The 26457-nt window shown below is 38.3% G+C and overlaps 1 protein-coding gene across 2 annotated transcripts in view; it reads right to left on the bottom strand.

Moving 5' to 3' along the window:
* The window catches only part of LOC118846382 (SPHK1 interactor, AKAP domain containing), a 179311-nt gene that overhangs the window by 35878 nt on the left and 116976 nt on the right, over positions 1-26457 (bottom strand). For both annotated transcript variants that reach the window (XM_036754872.1, XM_036754874.1), the window contains exon 4: positions 910-969. In XM_036754872.1, the coding sequence (XP_036610767.1) occupies positions 910-969 (60 nt within the window). The remainder of the gene's footprint in view (positions 1-909; positions 970-26457) is intronic.

Below are 26457 nucleotides of genomic sequence, written 5' to 3'. Positions count from 1 at the left end.
TTGATCATCCCTGATGCTCTTAGTGGATTGGAATCTTGCCATGTTGCATTATCCTTTGTTAGTGCAATGCCACATGAGAATGGGCTTTATTACCACCATGTAAATGACTAACACAGTTTGCTAGAAAAAAGGAGCTGTAAGGCAATAAGCTATCTCCATCCCATGGAAATTGTCCAGGGGCTGATCATCCCTTCTGTGAGGTATCCAGGCCCTCTTGATGCCTGCCTTTTGCTCATGACAGTGGGCATTTTCAGTTAACATTTTGACCAGAAAGTACATAAGAGAAAAGAAAGTAAAACAAAATCTTGCTCATTCCTAGCATTCTGCCAAAGCTCTAGTGAGAGAGCATTGATGTGATTAGTTAAAATGTCAGCTGATATTTTTTGTGGTAACTGTACTGTCAGCTGTGGAGAACTGATAATTTCCTATTTATTTTATTGATCTACATATAGACTGAATTAAAAAACCCCAGCTATGAACAGGTAGTATTTGTTAGTGCATACCTATGTGTGTGTGTGTGTTTCTCACTTTCAAATAGGCCTCATTTTAGGGGTTTGGTTTATATCATGACCAACAAATGTATTTATCCCCAGTAAGCATATCAGAAGGCAGGTGAAAGATCAGTTATTCTGGAATGCCAAATTTACTGTACCAGGGACTGCAGGAAGGAGACAGCCACAGATTTAGAAACTGGAGAAGGCTTAGGGCACTGCTTGCTTAGACAAAACAAAATGAACATATGCCTGCCTGATGGGAAAAGAGAAACTTGGTTGTGATCATCATTTTCCTCAAAAGTCTTGTGGAATCTGCAGCCATTATAAAAGGTAAAAGGAAGCAAATACTGTTGGGATGCTCCCTGGCTGTGAGAGCACAGTGTGAGAGAACACAGTGGTAACCCTGGCTTATTACCTGTCGCAGGTGCTCATTGCTGCAGTCTTCTTTGGTGACGTCCAGGTTCACAAAACAAACCTACAATGAAGCAGAAAAGAAATTTAGGAGGTGCACATGTATAGAGAAATAGAAGTTCAGAGCCATTAAAAATCTGATGACACACATCTTTCTGTAGGGCACTGCAGTTTTTGAATCACACTTACAGCATCTTATTTTGATCCCCACTGCAACTTTGTGAGCTTGGAAGCCCAGTTATTAATACTCCCAATTTGGAGATGAGGAAACCAGAGCCTAAGAAGTGATGTGATAAACCCAGCTAGGAAGTGATAGAATCTGGTCTCCTGTCTCCTAGGCCAGTGCTGTTTCTTCGGAACTTCCTTGGGCATTCTTAATAAGTGAATACCTCAGATAAATAGAATTTCTTTATTAGGGAAGATGTGTGATTGTTGGTCAAACACATAGTTTTGGGAGGGACTTACATGGAGGAGAGAGATTACCAATTTAGTGGCCTGATGAAGGGTATCCCTTGAGGCCGGTGCTCCCAGAAAAACTCTCTTTCGTGGACCCTCAGTATTAAAAAGGCTGCTGGGAGACTAACATGAATACTACAGGAAAGGGACCCTGAAAGGCCACCTAGCCTCCCAACCCCTGTCTGCTGAGCTCCAGAGATTCCATAGCTGCTATTCAGATTTGTGAAGAACTTCAGAAGCCCACAACATGCCAGGAAGTAAGAAGACTTATTAATGACTTCCATCAGACTACTTCCCCCCACCCTCCTCCCATCTTAAAAGGAAATGAACACTTCTTTTATTGAATTTTATATGTATTAATATGAGTTTAATGTACAGATTTGACATCTCAGAACTAGGACTTGGTCAGTGCTGTGTCAGATTAGAGATGCATAGGAGCCAGTCTATGTAGAACTGTATTTAGATATAGATAGATATCAATCTCCCTTTATCTATGTATATATGTAAGTATATGTGAGTGTATATATGTGTATATGTAGAGGGGAGAGAGAGACAGGGAGAGAGGGAGGGAGGAAGGGAGAGAGAGAGACAGAGACAGAGACAGAAAGAGACAGAGAAACAGAAAGAGAGAGCAGAGTGGGTGATTGACAAACATGATTGAGGACCTGACAGTTCTTGAGAATAGGTGATAGAAGACTTGTCAGTCCTTATTGCCTGCCCAGCAGCTGATGTCAGCTCAGTAAATCAATAAAGTCACACCCATCCTACTTAAAATAAGTGATAAGATGCCAGTACCTTAAGGAGCTGAGAACAAATCTCAATCAACCAGCCAGTCAAAGACTTCAGATTAAGTGTGAAAAGTCATTTGATAAACTGAAGTAGTTTTACAGGTAGAATATTCAGATTGATTGAAGAAACTTAGTACCATGAGAAAATATCAGACTGGTGCAAAATAGCAAGCTAGGGATTTGGAGTTGAGAGATTTGAAGGGTCTGGCAGTGGAGGGATATCTAGAGCTGAACCAGAGAGAACGTGCAGCCCCAGGGCCATCCAGTAAAAAAGAGAGAGGAGGTAGGGCTGAGCTGCGGAAAGGAAGGAAAATTTAATGAGGACCATGACCCCACAGGCTCCTTGGATCAGAAAACTTGGGTTGAAGCCACTGGTGGGACCCACCTCCTTAAGGATGGAGAGAAGTTCCAAAGGAAAGGTGTGACCTTTACCCAGTTTCCCTTCCCAGTGTCTATTTATCAACAGACATGATAATATACAACATATTACCTAGATCTTTTCAGTAACCAGTTTTGGCTGAACCACCAGGAGGTGAGGGGTTAACTAGAGTTAGATATATATGCAAGGGCAGAGAGCCAAATTGGAATTTGGATTAGGAATTTCTTTATCTGGGAGTTCAGAATGGTTCGGAACCATGGGGACCTAAGGAGCCCATATCTTGCCCCTTGGCTTAAAAAGAGCTAATTGTTATGAACAGGTGTTAAAACAGGATCAGAGATTTAAAGCTTGACAGGACCTTAGAATTTCCTCTGACTCTCCTCATTTTACAGTAAATGAGGCCAGCTAGGAGAAAAAACTTTCCCAAGGTCTGATGGGAGTAAGAGAGAGAACTGGGCATTTGAACCTAGACCCACTGATACTAAATCTAGTACTTTCTCACTGCCCCCTAAGGTTGTGATCCTGTTATCATGACCATATGGCACAGTGATTCAGGGGCTCATGGCTTAAAGCTGCGCAGATGATTCTACTCAGTGTGATTACTGAGAATCAGGCTTGTGACTTAGTAGTGACTCGGACCGATCTATAACATTAACCTGACCCTGCAGTTATCTCATTAGAAATGTTTATTCTGTATTTATTTTATATGTCCTTTAAGGAAAATGATATATTATTCAGTGCCCTCTGTTCCCCCCCAAACACCCCCCCCAGCCGCAGCTTGTGTCTCCCTTGTATGCTCCAGATGACAGTGGGGAGGAGAGGGGTGGGGAAGGGACACCTTTGTCTCTGATAGTAAGTTAATCTTGCTTGTAATAAAGCATTGGATATTTTGAACAGGATGAGTTTTTATCCCTTGAGTACTGTGATGGAGGGAGTGGGGTGGTGAGGGGCTCCTTTTGGGTTGCATTTTCTTCAACAGTGTAGAAACCGTGGGGAGATGGGGCAAGGGAAACACAGATGATCAGCACTTCTCAAAATTTTTGATCTCAGTATTCCCTTTATACTCTTAAAAATTAATGAGGACTCCAAGGAGTATATTTATGCAAGTTCTATCCATTGGTTTTTAACATGTCAAAACTGATAAACTTTAAAGATATTTACACATTTATTTAGGATAACAATAAACCCAGTTACATGTTAACATAAATAACATTTATATGAAAAATAAGTATATTTTTTCCAAAGTGAAGAAAATTTAGTGAGAGTAGCGTTGTTTTACATAGTTTTGCAAATTTCTTTAATGTCTGGCTTAATAGAAGACAGATGGATTCTCATATCTACGTCTACACTCCATCTGTTGTGATGTGTTGTTTTGATTGAAAAGTATGAAGAAAATTCAGCCTCACACGGATATGTAGCTGGAAAGGGGAAGAGTATTTAATAGACAAATAATGTCTTAGTATTGGTATGAAAGTAATGATGATGGTAACTAACATTTATATAGCGCTTAATATGTGCCGGGAACTGGATTAAGTACTGTGCAGTTATTATCTCCTTTGATCTTCACAGCAACCCCAGAAAGTAGGTCCTGTTTATTATTTCTATTTTACAGATGAGGAAACTGAGGCAAATGGTGGTTAAGCGACTTGCCCAAGGTCACACAGCTAGTACATGTGTCAAGTGTCTGAGGCCGGATTTGAACTCAGGTCCTCCTGACTCCAGGGCCGGTGCTCTACTGACTGTGCCACCTAGCTGCCCCGTGCCCCAAATAGTTTTTACCTTGTGGGCTCTGGACCCCCAGAATTCTTGGACACTTTGAGAACTGCTGGGCCACCTGTTGAAACTTGCCATGAACTTCAGCTTATTATATATCAACCTATCAGTGACTGATATATTTTCATTTCCAAATTTGAGGGAACACAGAGTCTAGAAGAGATCCTCTCTAGGGTTTAGTGAAGCCGCACAGTCATGATGAACGAGGGATTTCATAATGAGCGTTTTCCCACTTTCTGTGCCATTGAAATGTTGGCGTAAGATTTAGGCACTGACCAAAAATTGGACTCCACATGCAAAGATGAAATACTTGTTTGTTGGCTGGAAGAGCTAATCCAGCAAGGCACCAGGGGAACAAGAATGGGTCCAGAGTCAGAAAACCTAAGGTTAAGTCCTAGTGCCACCCGAGGGGCAACGCGACTCACTTAACCATTCTGTGCTTCATATTCCTCATTTATGAAATAGAGATAATGGCATTCTAGATTTCTCAGAGATTTTGTGAGGAAAATTTTGTTTAGCTTTAAGGTGCTATATAAGAGCACAAGTAATTTGTTATAATTCCGAACTCGCAAAAATGGATGATTGTTACTAGTGGGTTTTGGGTGATTTGAAGGCTTTTTTTAAGGTACTTGGATTTAAGGTATTGAGTCTGTGCTTTGTATAACAACCTCTTTCCCCTTCTAATTATTCATTCGATAAGTATTTATTCAGTATCAACTAGGTGCTGGGCACTCTGGTAGGTACTGGGCATATAAAGCATAGTTGGTGTGAGAGTTATTTGTTTACCTATTACATAGATAAGTGTGGATTTATTAGAATATGCTACCTCTTCTAAACAAGAATTGGGAGAGGTAATAATCTGTGGACTTTGTTCATCACACTCCTCCCCCCTTCACCTCCAGCTCCCTTATATGGAATCATTCCTTTTGGCAAAGCCCCATCAGTGGTTCATCGCGGATGTGACAATGACTTGGAGTCAATATCAGTTGCAGTACAAGCTCTAGAGGATCCTATGAAGCTGGAAGGGCTTTGGGGTACATTGTGTGGCTGTGATCTGAGGAGGACCAATCTATTCTAGTGCAGAGAAGATTATCATTTGATTGCCAATAGGTGACACATTTTATATTGTTCTTTTAGCTGTAGTAGCTAATAAAGGCTTTTAGCTAGGACTTGAAGGGTTTTGATACCCATTGATGGAGGTACTGATAAAATAATGGAACCCTGAAGTACAGAGAGGTCTAATTTTGTTCTAAGAAATGGAAGTACTCTGTTGGAGGTGATCATTGTGTTATCAGAGATAATGGTAGACAGAGAGTGCTGGGATAATTGCTTCCTTTTGCTAGCTTGTGAATCATAGCAGTGTCTCAGCCCTGTTACTATTTCATTAACAATTTAGGAGAATGTATAGGAATCACAGATAAGCATGTGGGAAAATCTGTCCACTTAATAAGTACCCAGTGATTGGTCAGAGCTAAAATGGTACTGGTCACATGGATCATGGATTCATTGAGAAGTATCAGAAAGAACTGTCATTCATCTTGTGATTCTAATGGAGGTGTCAGCATTCAGCTGAGGTCTCGCTTATCCTCATGTGCTGAATTGCATTTTGTATCTGTATATGTGTCTTCGTTTATGTCATCCTTAGAAATAGCCAGCCTAAATAGTTGAAAACACTCTTTTAAGTCAGGGCCCAATGAAAGTGTGTGTGTGTGTGTGTGTGTATTCAACACAACTTATTGTTTTTTGGGGGCAGCATGGCATGGTGGATGGAGAGATGACCTCAGAATCATGAATACTTGGGTTTAAGTTTTATCCCTAACTCATACTTGCTGTATGATCCTGAGAAAGTCACTGGGAGTTCACTGCAGCAATGAAAGACCAAGTCTGGATCTTTTCCCCACTCAGAAGAAAAAAAAAACTGTCCTAAACCACATTCACTGAGACTCAGATGCAGAGCCCTTATTACCTATTTAGGAAAGAAATTCAATAGACATAATATCCCAAAGGAAAAATAGACCGCATTATGATTTCAGTGTGAACATAGACTAGAAAAATATGTTTTTTTAACAAGTTAATCTCATGCAGATATAGGCAAATTCTGAAGTGCCAGAAGCAATCCTTTGTTTACAAAACATCCTAAGTCTCGTATTTAGGATTTATTGAGATCATATTCTTTCAGTTGTTACTTCTTTTATTAACTGGTGCAAAGTATAGTTGTGCTTTCTATAAAATATTACTAACTAGTGTTGTATAGCAAATGATTGCTGTTTGGTATGAAAAGACAAATATTGAAATTGATTTAAATAAGGAAAGGCTATTTCATATTTGCAAACACACATATCCAGAAAACTCTCATCCAGCCTTCATTTACTTAACTGTAACAATACCTCACCCTGATATTGTGCTTTAAATGTAAGATAGACTCAGTATACAAAAAGACCTTAAAAGTTTATAATAATGGGGTGGATTTAATCAGATGCAATTTAATGAGCATTACCATTGAGCTAAAGAGTCAATTTCACATATTCAAGATGGGGGATGGATCGACAAACAGAAGTTCATGTGAAAAACATCTGATTATAAACTCAGTGTGAATTAATACTATGAGATATAACCAAAAGAAAACTAATTTAATCTTAGGCTTAGATATTGTATATAAAACTAGATAATACTGATGTCACTGATATTTCATATATGGTGCATTATAAATCTCAAAACATCATTTGAATGTCAGCTGTGAGTATCATCATCATCATCATCATCATCATCATCATCATGCAATTTCATTAAGAAAGGGCTAGTATCTAGGACTAAGAAGGTGACAGTATACATTTCCCTGGTGAGAACACATCTAAAGTACCATGTTCAGTTTGGGTGATGTATTTTAGAAAAAAAAGAACATTGAACAGCTGTAGAAAGTTCAGAGGAGGGTAACCATGTTGGTAAAAAGATGATATAATGCTCTCTGAGGATTGTCTGAAAGAGCTAGAGATGCTTTGCTTGGGGAATTAAGGGCTTAGGGGGCATGTGAGAGCATCTTTCAAGTGATGGAAAATCATACTTACTCTGCTTGGCTTGAGAGGGCAGAACAAGAAGCAATGGAAGTTGCACAGAGGTACCCTTTTGTGTTGATATAAGGAAAAACTTGCTATGAATTAGAGCTATCCAAATGGTGAAGGGGTTGCATGGGGAGGGAGTGGGCTTTCCATAACTAGAGTTAATGCAGAGGCTAGATGACCACTTTTCCAGTATGCTATAGAGGGAAGATTCTTTAGGAGTGGGTTGGATTAAATGACCCACGAGATATCTGTCAACTCCGTGAGCCTGTGATTCTGTAATATCCTATATAACACTGCTCTAGTTAAACTATTTTTAACAATATTGCTATTAGTACATTTTAATGAAATTCTATCACAAAGGAGTGAAATCTCACTCTAATTTTTTTGCCCAAACCACATTGGATAGTTGGTGATAATTCAAATTAATCTCTATCCCTACTGGTAAACAGTGATGTACCTCAATTTGGTACTATAGATCCCTTCTCGTTTTTCCACTTTACTTGCATCCTTATTTGAAGAAATGCAGTAGATATTTTATGGATGAAGCTTTTCCTGCCTAAGAAGAGTCAAATGTAGGATTTGTCCCAAGCATCCCCTTAAAATGATGAGTAGGTAAACATAATTTAGTTGTTCTCTTATATGTGGGAGAATGGGAAAATCCTTCCCTCCATCTGTCCTCTTTTTAATACTGTCTTTTATCTTTCTCCTCTCCTTTAGTCTTTCCTTTCCTCTTTCCCTCTTCCTTTCTCATTTATTTTCCATTCCCTTCCCTTCCTCATCATAAAATGATGAGATGACCTTTAAGATCTCTTCCAGCTTCTAAATCTTTGATCCTCTATATCTAAGGAGTTTGTTTTTAAAGATTGCTCTAAGTAATGATCTACTTAGATGGTCAAAGTTTGCTTTAATTTTGTTATTTTAATAAAGAAATTTAATAAGATGTTGGAAATGTATAGACATAAATAGTGGAAGTGATCTTGACCACAAAGCCAACATGTTGCATCTCAAAGGATGGATTTGCTGCCTAGATGCTGTCCCTTTGACTCATTACCACCAGCTGGTACCAGCCTATGAAGAATGGTCAGGGATTAGAAAGCAAATAACCCAACCCTCAGAATGCAAAAATCAATCAATGAGGTACCAGCTCTATGCTTGGAATGCAGTAGGTGCTTTATAAATGCTTGTTGATTGATTGGAGCTCATTCTAGAGGGAGTTATTCATTTAAATTTGATTGGGATATGTATAACTCATTACCATTGGTGTAAAAGAATAAAAATTGGCACCTTGTCACAGTAAAACTGTGCACTATTCATTTTTTTTGAAACCAGTTAAAACCTACTATGAAAATGTGTTCTTTTGAATGTTGTTCATTAGAGATAGATCAAACTAACCCCTAGGAATATTTTTTTCATAAAAAGCAAAATGTCAAATTGCTTTAAGAAATGTTAGGCTTTTGAGTTTTCAAAATGACCAAAGTGCAGACTTGTGGTTTATAATGGAAGGAAAGCAAATAAATGCCTTTATCAGCAGCTTCTAACAATGTCGCCATCTGGTTGTGTAAGCATAAGGGCAGGATTATTCGGTTTGATGGATATCAAGCTGCTGATCCTTGAAGCTTTAAAAGAAAGATTTTATTTTTTCCAGCCAGCTCAAAGATGCCTACCCACGTGTATTTCCAGATCTAGACTCTGGATACTTGGTCAATTTTCTTTTAAAAAATACACTAGATGTGCTTATGATGAAACCAATTGAATTGGGAATTTATGTACATATATACATAACATGCATTAGCTTTGTCATGTCATAAGGTTATCATATATTCTAGAGCAGAGCCACTTGTCAGTAGATCAGGTCTATTCATTCCCTTCCTTTTCCTTCCTCCTCCCAATTTTACTACTTTGTAGTTGTTACCCTAAAATAGAAAATAAAGAATGACTACAAAAATAAAACAAAACAAAACAAAGCATAAGGCTTCAAATGGATTTTTTTTGTACCCTGGGCTTTGAGATCACTATTTCCACAGATCTCTTTGGAGACAGGAGACATAAAAATGTTAATATAACTATTCCTATAATGCTTAAATATTTGAAAAACACTTTCCTCCCAACAACCTTGTGAAGTAGTTTGTACAAAGCACTCATATGTATATGCACATGTATGTATGTATATGTGTTTTCAGGAACTGTGTTGGAAGACTTGAGTTCAAATCCAGGTTCAGATACTTAATAGTCATGTAAATGGGCAAGTCACTTAACCTCTTCCTGCTTTAGCTTCTTTATCTGTAAAATGGAACTGATAATATCACCTGTCTCTTAGGGTGGTTGTCAAGATCAAATGAGAGAATAATTGTGAAGCTCTTCACATAGATGCTATGTGAATGCTAGTTATCATCGTGGTCATTGTCGTCATCACCATCATCATCATCATCATCACCATCCTCATTATCATTAGTATAGGAAACTCTCTTTATTAATACAGAACAAAACCTGGTCCCCCTCTTATTATATTTTCAAAGTTCACTGGTGCGCTGGGAGATTAAACAATTTGCCCAGGGTAATGCAGTCAGTGTTTATCAGAGATAGAATTTGTACTCAAATTTCCTGATTCCATGTCCAGCACTCTTTCTGCCATACTATGCTTTCTAAAGAAAAGAATGTAGCCTTTCTTATTTCACTCTCATTTTCACAAGTGCTTAGCTAACTGCATATTGTGACAATATCAAAGCTTATTTGGGGAAAATGTTGTTGTGGTTGTTCAGTCATGACTGAGTCTTCATGAATCCATTTGGAGTTTTCTTGGCAAAGACACTGGAGTGGTTTGCCATTTCCTTCTCCAGCTCATTTTATAGATGAGGAAATCGAAGCAAACAGGGTTAAGTGACATGTCCAGGATCACATAGCTAGTAAGTGTCTGAGGCCAGATTTTAACTCAGGGAAAAGAGTATTCCTGATTTCTGGCCGAGCACTCTATCCACCGCACCACCTAGCTGTTCTTTGTCAACCTACATCTCCTTATTTTTATGCCTGCCTTGATTTTAATAATCAGAGGATTGTCTAACAAAGTTCTCCACTTTTAGATCTTTCAAGCAAATTTGCTTAATATTGACATATTCACAGTAAAGGGAGACATAAATTTAGTTGTCTAAACTAATTGTCTAAATTAAAACTCTAATTAGAGAGACCCTGCCTAGTGATAAATGAATTAATGTATTACAGGAAGAACAGAACCATATCCTGACATTTTATAAATGAAAACAGAACACAAAAGTAAGGTATTTCTGAGTAGTAGGATGTTGTTCACTGGATCTCTTAGAGAGGCAAATAAAGAATTTGTAAAATTAGTTTTTATCATATATCTGATGGCAGCAAGAAACATTGTTCCATGTGGTTTGTTCCTGGTTAGTTTGTATTGCAAAACTCCTGATAAGCATGTGTGAACACAATTGTGGCTTTTTCACCGGTATCTATTGCAGGAGATGAGGAGGTAGAAAAATTCTGTGGGAGAGCTTGAAAAACTCCTCCAAATTAAGTCTACATATCCTTTAATACTTAATATCTGAGTATGTATGCAAAGTAGCAATGTAGTAATTATGATGTTTTGTATGTAAAATATCATGGTTTTTTTTTACTGATCTTTAATTATTCAATAATTTCTAGAAAGTGGCTTAGCAGTAAGTTGCTGGTATTTTGTCAGGAAGGTTCAGGTTGACTTGCATATGTTGAAAAGCACCAAATATTTATTGAAGTATTTTATATTAGACTTGGCTTCTGTTGAGCTAAAACCTTTTCTTTTAACTTAATTGCAGGTTACTTACTGAAATGTTCATATTAACTTCAATAACTCCAAACCTGAGGTACAACTAGAGCTGTTTTGACTAGTAAAGATTTAGGGTCAGGTACTGTCTTTAAATATTTGTAAAGGTGTCATATGTAAGAAGGACTGGATTTTTTTTCTGCTCACAGAAGAGATGGAGAACTAGTATTCTGAAAAATAATGAGGAACCTAGCACTGAGGTAGAAATAATGGGAATCTTTGGAGGAAATTTTCATGTTAGTTGAGGATAAAAAATTTGGACATACTCTGACACATACTTTAGATTTTGAGAAAGCTTATTTCAAAGTACTAGGACAAAGGACCGAGAAGATTCCATGGCCTCAAATTCAATAGAGCAAGTTGGCTCAAGGAGATGGAAAGCTATCAAGAAATTTACATATGCAAATATGTAGCTATCATGCACATTAACATATATGTGTACATTTATAAGACAGACAGCGTTGCATATGGCTAGGTCAGCCCTGTAGTTAGGAGGATTTGCGTTCAAGTACTACCACACATACTAGTTATATGATCATGGGTTTTAGCCATTTAACCTCTTGGTGCCCTAGGCAATTCTCTCCAACTATAAATTACAAAAGAACTGCTGATATTTATTGCTCTCTCTCTATATATATGGATTTATAGATTCTGTCTATCTATCTATCTATCAATCTATCTATCATCTATGTATCTATCTACTCTCTCTGTATATCGTTCTCTCTCCCTCTCTGTTTCTCTCTGCTTCTCTTTCTTTCTGTCTGTCTCTGTCTCTGTCTCTCTCTCAGGTAAGTGAGGAGAAGATAAGAGGATATGATAAATCTACCTTTCTTCAATACATTCAAATCATTGGGCCCAAATCAATTGTATCTCAGTGTACTCAATACAAAATTCTTGGGATTTTCTGAACTGTTTGCTGTTGGTGATCTTTGAAAATTTGCAGACAATGGGATAAATGATTTTTATCATTTATCTGTACTGATAAATGTTCTGATTTTTTAAAAATGGAAGAGAGCAGATTCTTCAAACTGTTGGTTACTAAACTTGATTTTTGATTTCTGCCAAAATTCTAGAATTTATCTTTATAGAGATGGTTTGTTAATGTTTAGAAATGAAAGTGGTATTCAACATGTCTCTATCAAAAGTGAGTCATGTCAGACTAAACTTATTTATTTATTTTTGACAGCATTCATTTACTGATAGATCAAGGGGATGCCACAAACAGAGTGCATTTGAATTTCTCTTTAGGAAGGCATTTGAAAAGCCTTTCAGGGTATCATAGCGGACAAGATAAAGAAGTATAAGCCACGTAATAATATAGCCACATGGCTTCATTACTGCCTGAATTACCAGACACAAAGGGTAGTTATTCATAAATTAGTGTTAGCTTAAAGAGAAGTATTTAGTGGGGGTGTCCCAGCTATCTATCTCTTTTGACTTGTCCTGTTTATTTTTTTTTTTAACTTTAAATGCAATTTATTTATTTAACATATTTGGTTTTCAACATTGATTTTCACAATAGTTTGAATTACAAATTTTCTCCCCATTTCTGCCCTCCCCCCCCACTCCAAGATGGCTTATATTCTGGTTGCCCTGTTCCCCAGTCAGCCCTCCCCTCTATCACCCCCCTCCCCTCTCATCCCCTTTTCCCTTCCTTTCTTGTAGGGCAAGATAAATTTCTACGCCCCATTGCCTGTGTATCTTATTTTTTAGTTGCATACAAAAACTTTTTTTGTTTTTGAACATCTGATTTTAAAACTTTGAGTTCCAAATTCCCTTCCCTCTTCCCTTCCCACCCACCCTCCCTAAGAAGTTGAGCAATTCACCCTAGGCCACACATGTATTATTATGTATAACCCTTCCACAATACTCATGTTGTGAAAGGCTAACTACATTTTGCTCCTTCCCAACCCATCCCGCTTTATTGAATTTTCTCCCTTGACCCTGTCCCCTTTCCAAAGTGTTTGTTTTGATTACCTCCACCCCCATCTTCCCTCCACTCCATCATCCCCCCGCCTTTTATTTTTTTTTTTTTATCTTCCTCCCTCTTCTTTCCTGTGGGGTAAGATACCCAACTGAGTATGTATGGTATTCCCCCTCAGGCCAAATCTGATGAGAGCAAGGTTCACTCATTCCCCCCTCACCTGCCCTCTCCCCTCCTCCCATAGAACTGCTTCCTCTTGCCACCTTTATGCGAGATAATCCACCCCATTCTATCTCTCCCTATCTCCCTCTCTCAGTATGTTACTCTCTCATCCCTTAATTTCATTTTATTTCTTTTAGCTATCTTCCCTTCATCCTCAACTCACCCTGTGTCTGCTCTCTCTCTTTTACATATATATATATGCACATACATACACATACATACATATACACATAGATACATACATACATACACATTCACTTATATATATACATAAACATATATATATATGCACATATACATATATATATGCATATTCCCTTCAACTACCCTAATACTGAGGTCTCATGAATCATACTCATCATTTTTCCATGTAGGAATGTAAACAAAACAGTTCAACTTTAGTAAGTCCCTTGCAATTTCCGTTTCTTGGTTACCTTTTCATGCTTCTCTTGATTCTTGTGTTTGAAAGTCAAATTTTCTATTCAGTTCTGGTCTTTTCACTGAGAAAGCTTGAAAGTCCTCTATTTTATTGAAAGTCCATATTTTGCCTTGGAACATGATACTCAGTTTTGCTGGGTAGGTGATTCTAGGTTTTAATTCTAGCTCCACTGACCTCCAGAATATCGCATTCCAAGCCCTTCGATCTCTTAATGTAGAAGCTGCCAGATCTTGGGTTATTCTGATTGGGTTTCCACAATACTCAAATTGTTTCTTTCTGGCTGCTTGCAGTATTTTCTCCTTGATCTGGGAGCTCTGGAATTTGGCAACAATATTCCTAGGAGATTTCTTTTTGGGATCTATTTGAGGAGGCGATCGATGGATTCTTTCAATTTCTATTTTGCCCTGTGACTGTAGAATATCAGGGCAGTTCTCCTTGATAATTTCCTGAAAGATGGTATCTAGGCTCTTTTTTTGATCATGGCTTTCAGGTAGTCCAATAATTTTTAAATTATCTCTCCTGGATCTATTTTCCAGGTCAGTGGTTTTTCCAAGGAGATATTTCACATTGTCTTCCACTTTTTCATTCCTCTGGTTCTGTTTTATAATATCCTGATTTCTCATAAAGTCACTAGCTTCCACTTGCTCCAATCTAATTTTTAAAGTAGTATTTTCTTCAGTGGTCTTTTGGACCTCCTTTTCCATTTGGCTAATTCTGCCTTTCAAGGCATTCTTCTCCTCATTGGCTTTTTGGAGCTCTTTTGCCATTTGAGTTAGTCTATTTTTTAAGGTGTTGTTTTCTTCAGTGTATTTTTCAGTATTTTTTTGGGTCTCCTTTAGCAAGTCATTGACTTGTTTTTCATGGTTTTCTCGCATCCTTCTTATTTCTCTTCCCAATTTTTCCTCTACTTCTCTAACTTGCTTTTCCAAATCCTTTTTGAGTTCTTCTATGGCCTGGGGCCAGTTCATGTTTTTCTTGGAGGCTTTGGTTGTAGGCTCTATGACTTTGTTGTCTTCTTTAGGCTGTATGTTTTGGTCTTCTTTGTCACCAAAGAAAGAATCCAAAGTCTGAGACTGAATCTGGGCGCGTTTTCGCTGCCTGGCCATATTCCCAACCAACTAACTTGACTCTTGAGTTTTTCAGTGGGGTATGACTGCTTGTAGATTACAGAGTTCTATGTTCTACGTTTGGGGGGGAGGTGCCAGCTCTGTCAGAGCCGCACTCCTCCTTCCCCAAGGACCCCCAGTCCAGACTGGGCTCAGATCTTCGGCAGGCTGTGCACCCCTGCTCTGATCCGCCACTTAATTCCTCCCACCAGGTGGGCCTGGAGCCGGAAGTAACAACAGCTGTAGCTGCCCCACCTCCGCTGCCCCCGGGGCTGGAAGCCGAACCGGGAACTCCTTCCACTCCCGCAGCTTTTCCCACTAACCTTCTCCGCAGTCTTTGGTGTTTGTGGGTCGAGGGGTCTGGTAACTGCCGCAGCTCACATATTCAGGGCGCTAGGGCCCCCTCCGCCCGGCTTCTGGTCTGGATCGTCCACGCCGCTCAGGCTGGGCTCTGCTCCACTCCGTTCCCAGCTCCCAGCTCCCAGCTCCGTGTGGAATAGAGCTCACCCAGAGACCATCCGGGCTGTCCTGGGCTGGAGCCCTGCTTCCCTCTGCTGTTCTGTGGGTTCTGCCGTTCTAGAATTGGTTCAGAGCCATTTTTATAGGTTTTTGGAGGGACTCGGGTACGGAGCTCACTCTAGTCCGTGCTTACCAGCCGCCATCTTGGCTCCGCCCCGTCCTGTTTATTTTTTAATCATCATTTTGGGTTATGGAATCAACAGCATGATGATTTTCAGATGAAACAAAGTTGAAAGGGATAGTTAGCTCACTAGATGATAGGATTTGGATCTCAAATGCTTTCGGTGTAGAACCATCACTGGGATAATTGGGATCAATCAACTGAGTCCAAGTGATTTAACAGTTGAATCCACTCATTTGACAAATCCTGAATTTACCTTATGTGTTTGTCTAGACCACATCTCTGCCTCTTGTCCATAAGGGCGTCATGGGAGACTGAAAAATGCCTTGTTAAAATCTAGTCATGATATAACAATGAATTCCCTTGATTAACCAGTCTAATGGTATCATTAAAAAAAAAAAGAAATGAGATTATTCTAGCTTGAGCTGTTACTGATGAATCCATTTTGGATCTTTAGCAATCAATGATTCCTTGAGTACACAAATGTCATCTATATAAGTAATATGATATAGAATTTTTTCAGTAATATTATTGGAACAATCAGTGATTATCTCTTGAAATCATCCATACCTGGGTGGTATTGAAATGATTGATATGAATGTTACTTTGCTAATGTAGTATTTTACAAAGATTACACTGTATTTTTAATACTCCAATAGCTGATTCATAAATCCTCTTTCCTAACTTGTCAAGCTGTTTCAGGCATGGTCTATGAAGACAGAGTAAATTGGAAAGTTAAGCAATTTTCCAGACAATTGGACCAATACATCTGGTCTATTTAGAGCGTCTAAACCACCACCATAACAAAAATCTTTTTCTTCAATAGCAAGGTTTGGGGCTTCGTCAAGTCTCAATGTCACTTTTCATTATTAGGCACAGCTCCAGAGTAGTAAACAATTTACCAACAATGTCTAATAGAGTCACACTCAAGGGTGAATAAAATTGAAACAATTATCCTTCATATCATATTTTGTGAGCATCTCTGAGTTGCTGAAGCAGGGCAGTGAATCAATGACATATACCAGTAAGCATGAGGCTGTGGCTTCAGACAATGTTGCAAAAAATACCATAGGCCATTATAAATTCATTTAAACTTTCATCTTCTCCCTATCAACAAACCATTTAGTGACTTTTCTTTGAGTTTAGAATGTGATTTCACTATTTTTTAATATGGAATTTTGGATATATGTATAGGTTGAACTGTATCAATTGAAGCCTTTTTATGTTTAATTATATAATATAGGAAGTTGATTCTGGAGAAACAGAAACAAAGCCTCCTTTCCAAATAAATAAAATTAACTCTTCTGTTCTCCACGTGTGATGTTCAGAAGGTAACAACATTATCTGATGATGGGTGCCTCAGGCTGAAGTTTATACCAGGGAAAATACCAGCTGTAGAAATATTAATTTAGTCAAGGCCATTGGCTACAGTGACATAAGGGATAATCAGGACAGGTTGCTTTATTATCAGTTCTCTGTTTTACCAGTAAGTAGCCATCTTAACAAAAAGTGGTGTGGCAGATTAGGATGGAGACCTGGTATCCAAGTCAGGAAAGCCTGGGTTCAAACCTTGCTCTGGCACTTTTTGGCTGTGTGAACCTTGGCAAGTCATTACTTGCCCTTTCTACTTCATACAACTCTCTAAGACTCCTAAGTTGCAGAGCATTGCTGATATTCATTGGTAAAAGTAATTCTCTCACCCAGAGTTCCCCAATGGCAATCAAATCAGAGGTTCAGATAAAACCAAAAATATGTTCCTGTAGGTAAGTCATATTGATCTGAATTTGATTGATCTCTGAGTCACTCACATGATATTATATTTAATTATCTAATGGATCTTTGGGTATTCCTTTCAAGAGTATAAATGATAACCCTTTTATTTCTTGTCAGGACCATGGCAACCCACAGAATCTTAGAGATGAAAGGAACCTCAGAGACCATATGTTTGAACTAGGAAAAATTATACAGTTTTATAATTGGAGCTGATATATTGCTTAAAATTTGGTATTATTCTGCATATCAGTTTATAAGGCACTGGACTTTCCTCACTAGTCCTATAAAGATTATGTAACCGTAAGCAATTTAGTGGAATAGAAATTTGCATAATGAGTGCTATAGCTGTCAAATGATATTAGATGTTCCCTAAGTAGTGAAATGATTACGATATGTGATATTAGTACATCAACTAAGATATATATATATATATATATATATATTAAAAACCCCTGCAAATCATAGCATTAGATAGCTAGACTTGTTAAAAATACTCCAGTTACTTTGGTTCATTATTATCTTCATAAAAATAATTTATTAAATAGTTCATTGGATAAATTACTATAAAGGGAGCTACCTTGAGTAGTACACAGGTATGTGATAGCTGTTTTTTAGGAGCATACAGTTTAAATTCTTGGCTTAAAAATTCTATTAGAAGGCGGGGAAAATAATCTAATTCATACTTTACACATTTTCAGCACATTTCATGAAAGTGATTTGTGTTTATTTAGGATTCATTATTTTGTCTTCTGTGAAGAATTCAGTTTCCTAGAGATTATATGAGAGGGGGTGTTGCCTATTTGCAAAGTCATAGAATCAAAAATGTAAAGCTGTAAGGGCCTTAGAGGTCATCTAGGCTAATTCTTTCATTTTATAGATCGGGCATCTGAAGTCCAGGTTGGTTATAGAGTCCTGTAATTAGAGCTGGAAAGAAACTTATGAGTCAACCAGTCCAGCTGCCTCACTTTACAGGTGAAAAATTGGAGTCCCAGGGATGTTAAATAGTTTGCCCAGAGTCACACGGATGGAAAGTGACAAAACAAGTATTTGAATCAAGGTTCTCTGAATTCCAAATTCTCCTCTTCTCCCAGTGTACTGCATTGCCTGGAAGATGGTTGATATTGCCATTACTGAGCTCAAGCCAAGGCTGGATGAACTCTTCTAGAAGATATGTATTGAGTAGGGAGTTAGAGGAAATTTCATGACTTATCCAAGAATAACACAGGTAGTGATAAGCAGATCTTGGATTTGAACCCAAGTCCTTTGCCTCCAAAATGTACATCATGCCTTATAATTTTTCAGCATCTATGACACAACAGATTCATTCTAGTAATGTGGAATGAGTTCTATAGGAAAATGATGGGGGCATCAGACACTGAGGATAAATAATTAATGACTGGCAAAGTCCAGATTTTGAACTGAACATTGAAGTTTCTTGATATTCAACATTATTTGTAAATTTCTGGAAAAAAAATTTAAACTCAAGTGGGCAGCTGTTATTGTAAACACTTGTGAAAAAGAAATGAGAAATAGTTAAGAAAAGCTGAGGTCTTTTCCCCCATCTAAGAAAGACAGGCATTTCACAGTACGTGAAAAAGTTTCAGCATATGGCATGGAAATTATTTGGCTAAGCTGTTTCATAAATGTATCTTATGTTTTTGTCAGGATATAATGGTAAGCTCAACCGTGACTTTCATGGGTAGAACTCCATGCTTCCCAGGAACTTTGGGCTTTGAGATCCTGCTGAATATTCTGACGGAATGTGAACACTGCCAGGATAGGCATTATTTCCTTTCTATCTTTGCATTCCTAGCATTTTTCCTGGTGCCTTTTGTGCAATAAATGCTCACTGAATTGAATCAGAAAACATCCCACCCTCAGAGCTAGAACAGACCCAACCCACATTTGAACAGATACCCATCTACAAGGTCCTTAACAAAATGCTCATCCAGACTCTTCTTAAAGGTTTACAGTAACAGGGAATTCAATACTTTATTAGGCTGTTCATTTCACTTCTGGGCAGTTCTACTTGTTTTTCTTTATGTCAGTTTAAAATTTGCCTCTATATTTTCTACCCATTACTAGGTTTCTCTAACATTGCTTTTCCTCTTCATCCTTTAATGCTGACTGGTGTTTTTATAACGTTCTTTGTAAGCATACTGAGCTCACTATTGCTCCAGCTATGGACACTGCTAAACCCCACCAAGGGCTGCAGCTGGGTGGTGCAATGGATAGAGTCAGGAATACTCATCTTCCCACATACTTATTAGCTTTTGTGACCCTGGGTAGTTACTTAACGCTGTTTGCCTCAGTTTCCTCATCTGTAAAGTGATCTGGATAAGGAAATGGCAAACCACTCTGGTATCTTTGCCAAGAAAACCCCAAATGGGGTCACGAAGAATTGGACATAACTGAAAAATGACTGAACAAAAACTCCAGTGTTTTACTTTTGTGATAAAGTTGTTGATTACAAGGTAGGGAGTGAGGTGAGAGAATTTAGATGGTTTTGTGCCATCTATCCCTACTGCTGGAAACAACTGTGAGTGTAGGATTTGCTGCTGGGGAGTAAAGATGTTACTGACCCCATGGATGGATCTTTGGGATGTAGCATTAGATTAAGCATGTATTTCATTAATTCTCTAAACTACAATTTGTTTTTAAACTGTTTTCAGGCTTAACATTTTCTTTTTCTTTAAAAGAACAAAACCTTTAAAAGGAAGAATGAAAATTTGGGGAATTGGTAGCTGCATGTAGTAGTAAAGGTAGAAGCTTTCAGATTTCTGTTTCATCACGCATTTTTCCCTACTTGCACCTGTTCTACCCCAGCCAGAATTCACTAGAATCTAAACTACTTCCCAAGGCTTGAGTGACAGGTTTTGTGACATATGAGAAGTCTGAGAGACATAATTTCTGGATAATTAACAATCATTTTATTAATTATGGATAGCAAATAATAAAAGGATTGGCATTTGTCTTTCTCTTATGAACCAAAGGTGAATCATGGAGGCCAATCAATGCTTATATGCCCTTGGAAGAGTGGGTATTCTTGATAGATGGAAATCAACTCTTATTGGTTAACAATTAAGGATGTAATGAATATTATAATCAGAGGTGGGCTTATTCTAATCAAGCGTTTTGGTTTTGATTATGTCACTCATGGACAAAGAGAGCTCATCTCAAGCCAGACTACTCCCACCTCTGGCAATCTATACAAAAGGATCTATCCTCCACCCAGTCAATGAACAATGAAAGATGATACCGTAAGAATTCCACCTAGAAAAGATGAGTCTGGGTGGGGTACATTTTGGGGTAAAGTCAGAAATGTCTTTGAGAGACTCTGCTTTGAATGAAGAAATAGGAAGGGAAAACCTTAATCCTAATTTAATAATTAGTTACAGTCACCAAAATGAAACCCTTTCTTCACTTCATTTCTGTTTTGATAGGGTATTTTTCTGATATCCTCTGGCATAAGGGCATCCCTACTGAGAGGATATAGGATTCCATTGTTGACCCTTGCTTTCTACAATGGGACTTACAGTGCCATGCTCCCCTGGTGCAGGTGCAGCTGTCAGTAGATCAAGTCCTTGTCCTGGTTCCCAGTTTATATCTAAGGAGAGCCCCATGGGCTAGCCAGAGACATCATCAGGGAGACAACCCTTTAATGAGTTTAGATGCTGAGAATAACATGTAAAACAATGAGCATCGGTTCAATGTAAAACTTTATTGCAAGCAAAGGGGAAGAGAAGGTAGGGGAGAGGAAAAAGGGGGACCTGATATACAACTCAGATACACACACTAACATAGAGTATAACTCACATAGAAGTGGTGCTTACTGGGGAGCACACAGTCATGGGTCCATTAGCAGCAGGAGCATGCTTCAGCAGGAAGGTGTGCTCCCATTGGAGGGCAGGCTGTGCTCCAAGGTACTCTTCTGAGAGTGGGGTTCATATTCTCTGAATTTGTGTGCTCCCCTTCCCCCATAGAGCTGGCCAATTTGCATATCAAGGGGCAGGGCAAAATACTATCTTGGGGGCTTGTTATCAGGGAGAAAATCAGGCTGGCAGTAGACCAAATATTATCACTGTGTCCACAAGCACATGTTGCCTCTATTTCTCTTGCATTTATTCTTTCCTTATTTTAGGTGAGTGAATATTCCGAAAGGGGGTGTACAAATGGCCAGGAGAGTGACTCGGGAGCATTGGCATCAGTACCAGAGTGTACCATTTTATGTGCAAAGGGAGAGTGGGGGTAGGGAGAATATTGTTTTTGTAACTGTTGTTCTTGCTATACTTTATTGGCTATTCTTTTTTCTAAAAGCTAAACAAATTCTGTCGGTTGATTGGTGCTGGGGAACACGGGGTGGGGGCTTTTAAGTGAAATTATTAGAAACTTCAACACTTCAGGGTTACAAGAGGGGAGTTATAGTCATCCTATGGGGACTCTGCCTGTCAGTGCAAATAGAGAATGAAATTGAAGGGAGTGCTACTTTGTTATTCTCGTTTTCACCACTATTTTTTAGCATATGAAAAAAAAGAAATTAAGGAAGAATTGTCAAACATCTCAGAGGCAACGTTATGACTTAAAAATGACTATTTAAGGCAGGTATTTAGATAATTTTGGCCTTAAGCTTTCCTATTTATGGGAAGTGGGGAAGGAAAAAGTTTTTAACTGCCCTTTGGACTAAACTGTGTTAATTGAATGTCTCTACTTATTAAACTATTCTTGAACTTGGATGTATTTAATCCTCTACCAGGTCTATGGTGGCACAGTCTGGTCTATATTAAATCATATGCAGTCTTTCAAATAACACTTACTCTTGTCACACTTCAGTGTTGGTCCAAGAGGACCTGAGAAGATTCATTAATGTATGTGAAACTGTCACCCACTACAAAGTGTATGAAACAATGTTGAATCATTGCTGACCACTGTCAATTAACTAGGCATCTGGAAAACAAATTCTTTTCAATACTTGTTCCTGTTCACTTTAAGTTCCTCTGCATTTAATTGTTTGGGTAATCCTTATATTAATGTAATTGGAAATCTAAGGGTAACAGAAATAAAACTGAATTTCAAGCCCAAAGCTTCGGTTTGAATCCTGGCTTTGTAGATTGTTAAGAAAACAAAAAGTTACTTAACTTCTCTTGGGTCTCAGTTTCTTTATCTGTAAAAGGAGGGGCTTGGAGTATGTGATATCTAAGGTCTCTTTTAGCTCTAAATCCTGTGATCCTGTGGGTCCCCCATGCCTCAGGAGACAATATAATGAGTTCCCATGTCTAAGAGAATTTGCCACCTATTGACTAACTCTGTAGTGTTGAAGCTTTCCAAATGTGACTGGGTTGGTTCCCCAGAGGATAGACATGTAGTCCATCATGGTGCCATTCATAGGATATTTCCACATGGGAAAACTGCCAGAGCTTATGCCCCCTTGGTATAGCAAGGTATTAGAAGAAAATGTCACTGGAAGTTTTTTTCCAAACAAAAAAATTCCAAGAGAGAAAAACCAAAACAAAACATTTGCCATGAAAGATTATGAAAATTAATATGATACTAGAATTTTCCCCCTACGTTGGTGTGTGAATTCAACTGTTATCGGTTTAAAGTACTTCTTGTTCTATGTTCACCCCCTCCCACTTCACCTCCAGAGCCAGCCTGAGCTTTGATAGGCTGACTGTGTTCTGGTCTTGCTTGGTTCCAGGCCTTCATTGCATTTTGTGAATATCTTCAGCCATAGACCCCAAACCCCTTCGATCAGTGGTTTATCTATCTGTATCTATACTGCTATATTTTATTCAAATTTTTGTCATTGTTGATAAAAAACAATTTATTTCCTGATTTCTATGATCCTACCAAAAGGTGAGGTTATTATCTTTGTGACAAAAAGTGAAAATTCAACTTCCCTCCAGCATTATAGTAACCATGGCAAACACTTCACTCTACTTTTTGCTTCATTTGTAATCAGATGTGGAAAACTTATTATTTTTTGTCTAAATGATCCTAAGTCCTTCAAATGTTTTACATCCCTCTACCTTCTTAGGAAACCACTGGAAATGATCAGGCTGGTTTTCTTTGCAGCTTTAATTTTAAGCAAGTTCTGCTCTATACTCTCTGAGTGCTAAATATGGCTTCTCATTATCATTTGGAGGTGCTTACTGGAGAGAGGCAGGGGGAAGGGTCACATCATATTTTCTTGCCTGAGATTCTCAAATCCTTCTCTCAGAGTTTGATGTGAAATGTTCATTTTCTATCTTTAGAAGAAGATCCAAATCACTGGTGTTCAGTTGGGACTCAGGAAGAATGGTCATTATCTAGGAACAGTCAAAGGAGCCAGGATTTGCATGTTCCCATAATGCCCAGAGTTCTTTATGTTTAATTTTGTTTCTCTTGCCAACTACCGTATTCTAAATTCAAAGGCTAATGAAATAAAATATAAAATGTGCAGTTGTGCTCAAAGTAGTCCTGGTAAAATATTTTTTTAATGTAGCTGGCTACTAGCAATTTTAAGAAACAAATAAAAACAACAAAAAAGGAATTATATATTTCTATAACATAAGCAGGCACACATTGGTCCAATATGTTTAGATATTTTTGAGTTAAGAGTATCTGATACAATTAAAATGAAAGTTTAGGCATTCTCAATAACAGGAAGAGCCCCTAGAAAACATGGGAAGAAGGACCCTATTTTTTGCCAATATATATCTTACCCTGTAACAGGGTAATGGTCTCCAAATATTTTTGATCATGTGTTCCATCAATGGAACCCAGTAATGGGGATGCTGCAATGGGGAAGTCCTGAGTGATAATGGATGAAGGGGGTGGTACTGTTGTGTTGGAGATGAGCTCTTAATTGCATGGGAAGGGTGACAGGTGATCTGTGTTCTTACTCACCTACCCCATCCTCCATTGACTGATCATACTTCCTTTGGAGTCAGGCTATGGCTGCTCCTGGAGGCACATGGCCCTTACTTTGGAGGTTACTGCATTAAGAAGTATTAGCTAAAGTAATTTGCCAGCTGACCACAGTCCAGAACTTCTTTTGGATCTTTAGAACACTGACTCTGGCATCAGAGAACCTGGGTTCAAATCACACCTCTGATGCTTACTTCCTGTAATACCTTGTACCCTGTGGGCCCCATTTCCCCACCTCTGTAAAAGCAGGGGCTTGCACTAGATGACCTCTGAGATCCATTTTAGTTTTAGATTTATAAATCTATGACAAATAGGCCTTCATAGCAGGATAATCCTGTTTAAGGCAGCAAATAGAAAGCTGGGCAAACAAGAAATTACCATATCAAATTGAAAGTGGAAGACAATTTATTTTCTTTGTAATCCATGGAGCACCAAGTGGCTAACAGAGAGGTCACAGCTATATCTACCTGTCTTCATTGGTAGTCATTTTTTTTTTCCCAAAAGAAGGGGCTGAGGAGGGATCTTATAAGGATCCCATTCAGGACTGGGGTGAGCATGGATAAGAACCTGGATCAACTCTACCTGCTTGGGGAAACTGGAACTTCTACTCAATGCTCTGGCTCAAGGAAGATTGACTAGAAGCAGGTACATGCTTACCTTGTCCTCTGATGGTATACATGTGTGTAGGAGAATCTGCCCTAGGTTTTACACAAGGAATGTTCTATTGAAAAATCTCCCTCTGCTATTTCATTAAAATGTCTTTGCTCTGAAAATACATATGCAAGATCTAGGGAAAAAAAACTGTTTCTGATACATAATGAATTATAGTTAATAAAGGCATTTCCTACATTGGCCAACAAATTTATATCCAATTATCAGACATCTTTGAGCAATGACAAGATAGTATAACACTGTTATTCCCTATGGCTTATCCTGGAATTCTGGCTTTTCTGCATTGTATGACTCCCCATGTTAATGTTGTGATACATTTTAATCCTGGGTAGTCAAGTAGAATCTCTGAGAGCAGCCTGGATGTCTATTCCTGTAGTTGATGAAAAGTGAACTCATGAATCACCCAGACTCAAAAAGGTTCATTTGTCTCATTTACTGGCACAAGAAAGATGAATCAAGTAGGTTCATTTGACAACTTAAAGATGTACTTTCAAAGTTCTAAATGTCATTGCATGATTAGGAAGAGAGGCATGACCGAACTTTGAAATTAATGTCTATCTCCCATCTTGTCTTAGGGTTACTCTTGTACTATAGTGCAAGAAGTTTAGAAATGTTATATAGACATTTTTTTAAATAAAAGCATACTATTATGTATACCAAAGGCTATGACTAGTAATCTTTTGCAGGTACTATATAAAGTTAGCAGTAAAAATTCAAGGAAGAACTGACAGCTAAAATAGAAATGGTGAGTACCCGAGTAGAAAACGGCCATCTTATTTTAGAAGTTGAGATAGAGAAGAAGAGGAAAGTGGGGAACAGCCTGATATGACCTTTGATTTTAGGAGGTCAGATACTTAGATTCAACTGTACTCAAATTCTACATGGCTTCTTAGCCATGTAGATTCATTCTTAAGAATGAAATTCTGAAGACTCAAAAGAGGAATCATTCTGATGAGGAAGAAGGGAGGGAATTGACTCGAGTCCTTTGTAACTGTGCAGGAAACTTATCAACCAATTTAGTTGGAGGTAAGGGCAGATAATAGGAGATGGATACACTAACATGGTAAGATTAATACCAAGACTGCTAATGCTTGGAATGAACTGAGGCCAGCAAAAGATACTAAGGACAACAAAAAGGATGGTTTTTTTTTCCAAATTTTAATTTTGGGAGAAAGGAGAGCCAGCATGGCACAGTGGATAGAGAGCTGATGTTGTAATTAGAAAGACCTGGGTTCAAGTCCTATCTCTGATATAAACTGGCTGTGTGATACTGGGCAAATCCTTCAACGTTTCCTTGATCCCAGATGATACCCTAAGACCAAGAGTTTCAGAGCAAGTGTTGATCCAAATTGACAGGGGAATTTCCTCACTGATGAAATTATAGATCTATTAAAAAATTAAGGGAAAAAGAATGATAAGGAAGGAGAGAACTAGTGCTTTGGATAAATGGAATAACATTAACAGATGAAGGGGAGGGGAAGCAAGGGTTCTTGAATTTGGTTCAGTTGAACAAATATTTATTAAATGCCTTTTATATGCTAGGCACTTTGCTAGGTGCTAGGATTTTCTCTGCCAAGGAGAAAGGTATTTAGACTGGACAA

Source organism: Trichosurus vulpecula, chromosome 4, assembly GCF_011100635.1.
Source record: "Trichosurus vulpecula isolate mTriVul1 chromosome 4, mTriVul1.pri, whole genome shotgun sequence".
Classification (NCBI taxonomy): Eukaryota; Metazoa; Chordata; class Mammalia; order Diprotodontia; family Phalangeridae; genus Trichosurus; species Trichosurus vulpecula.
Note: the sequence above shows the minus strand (reverse complement) of the source record. Positions and strands in the feature narration are given on the sequence as shown.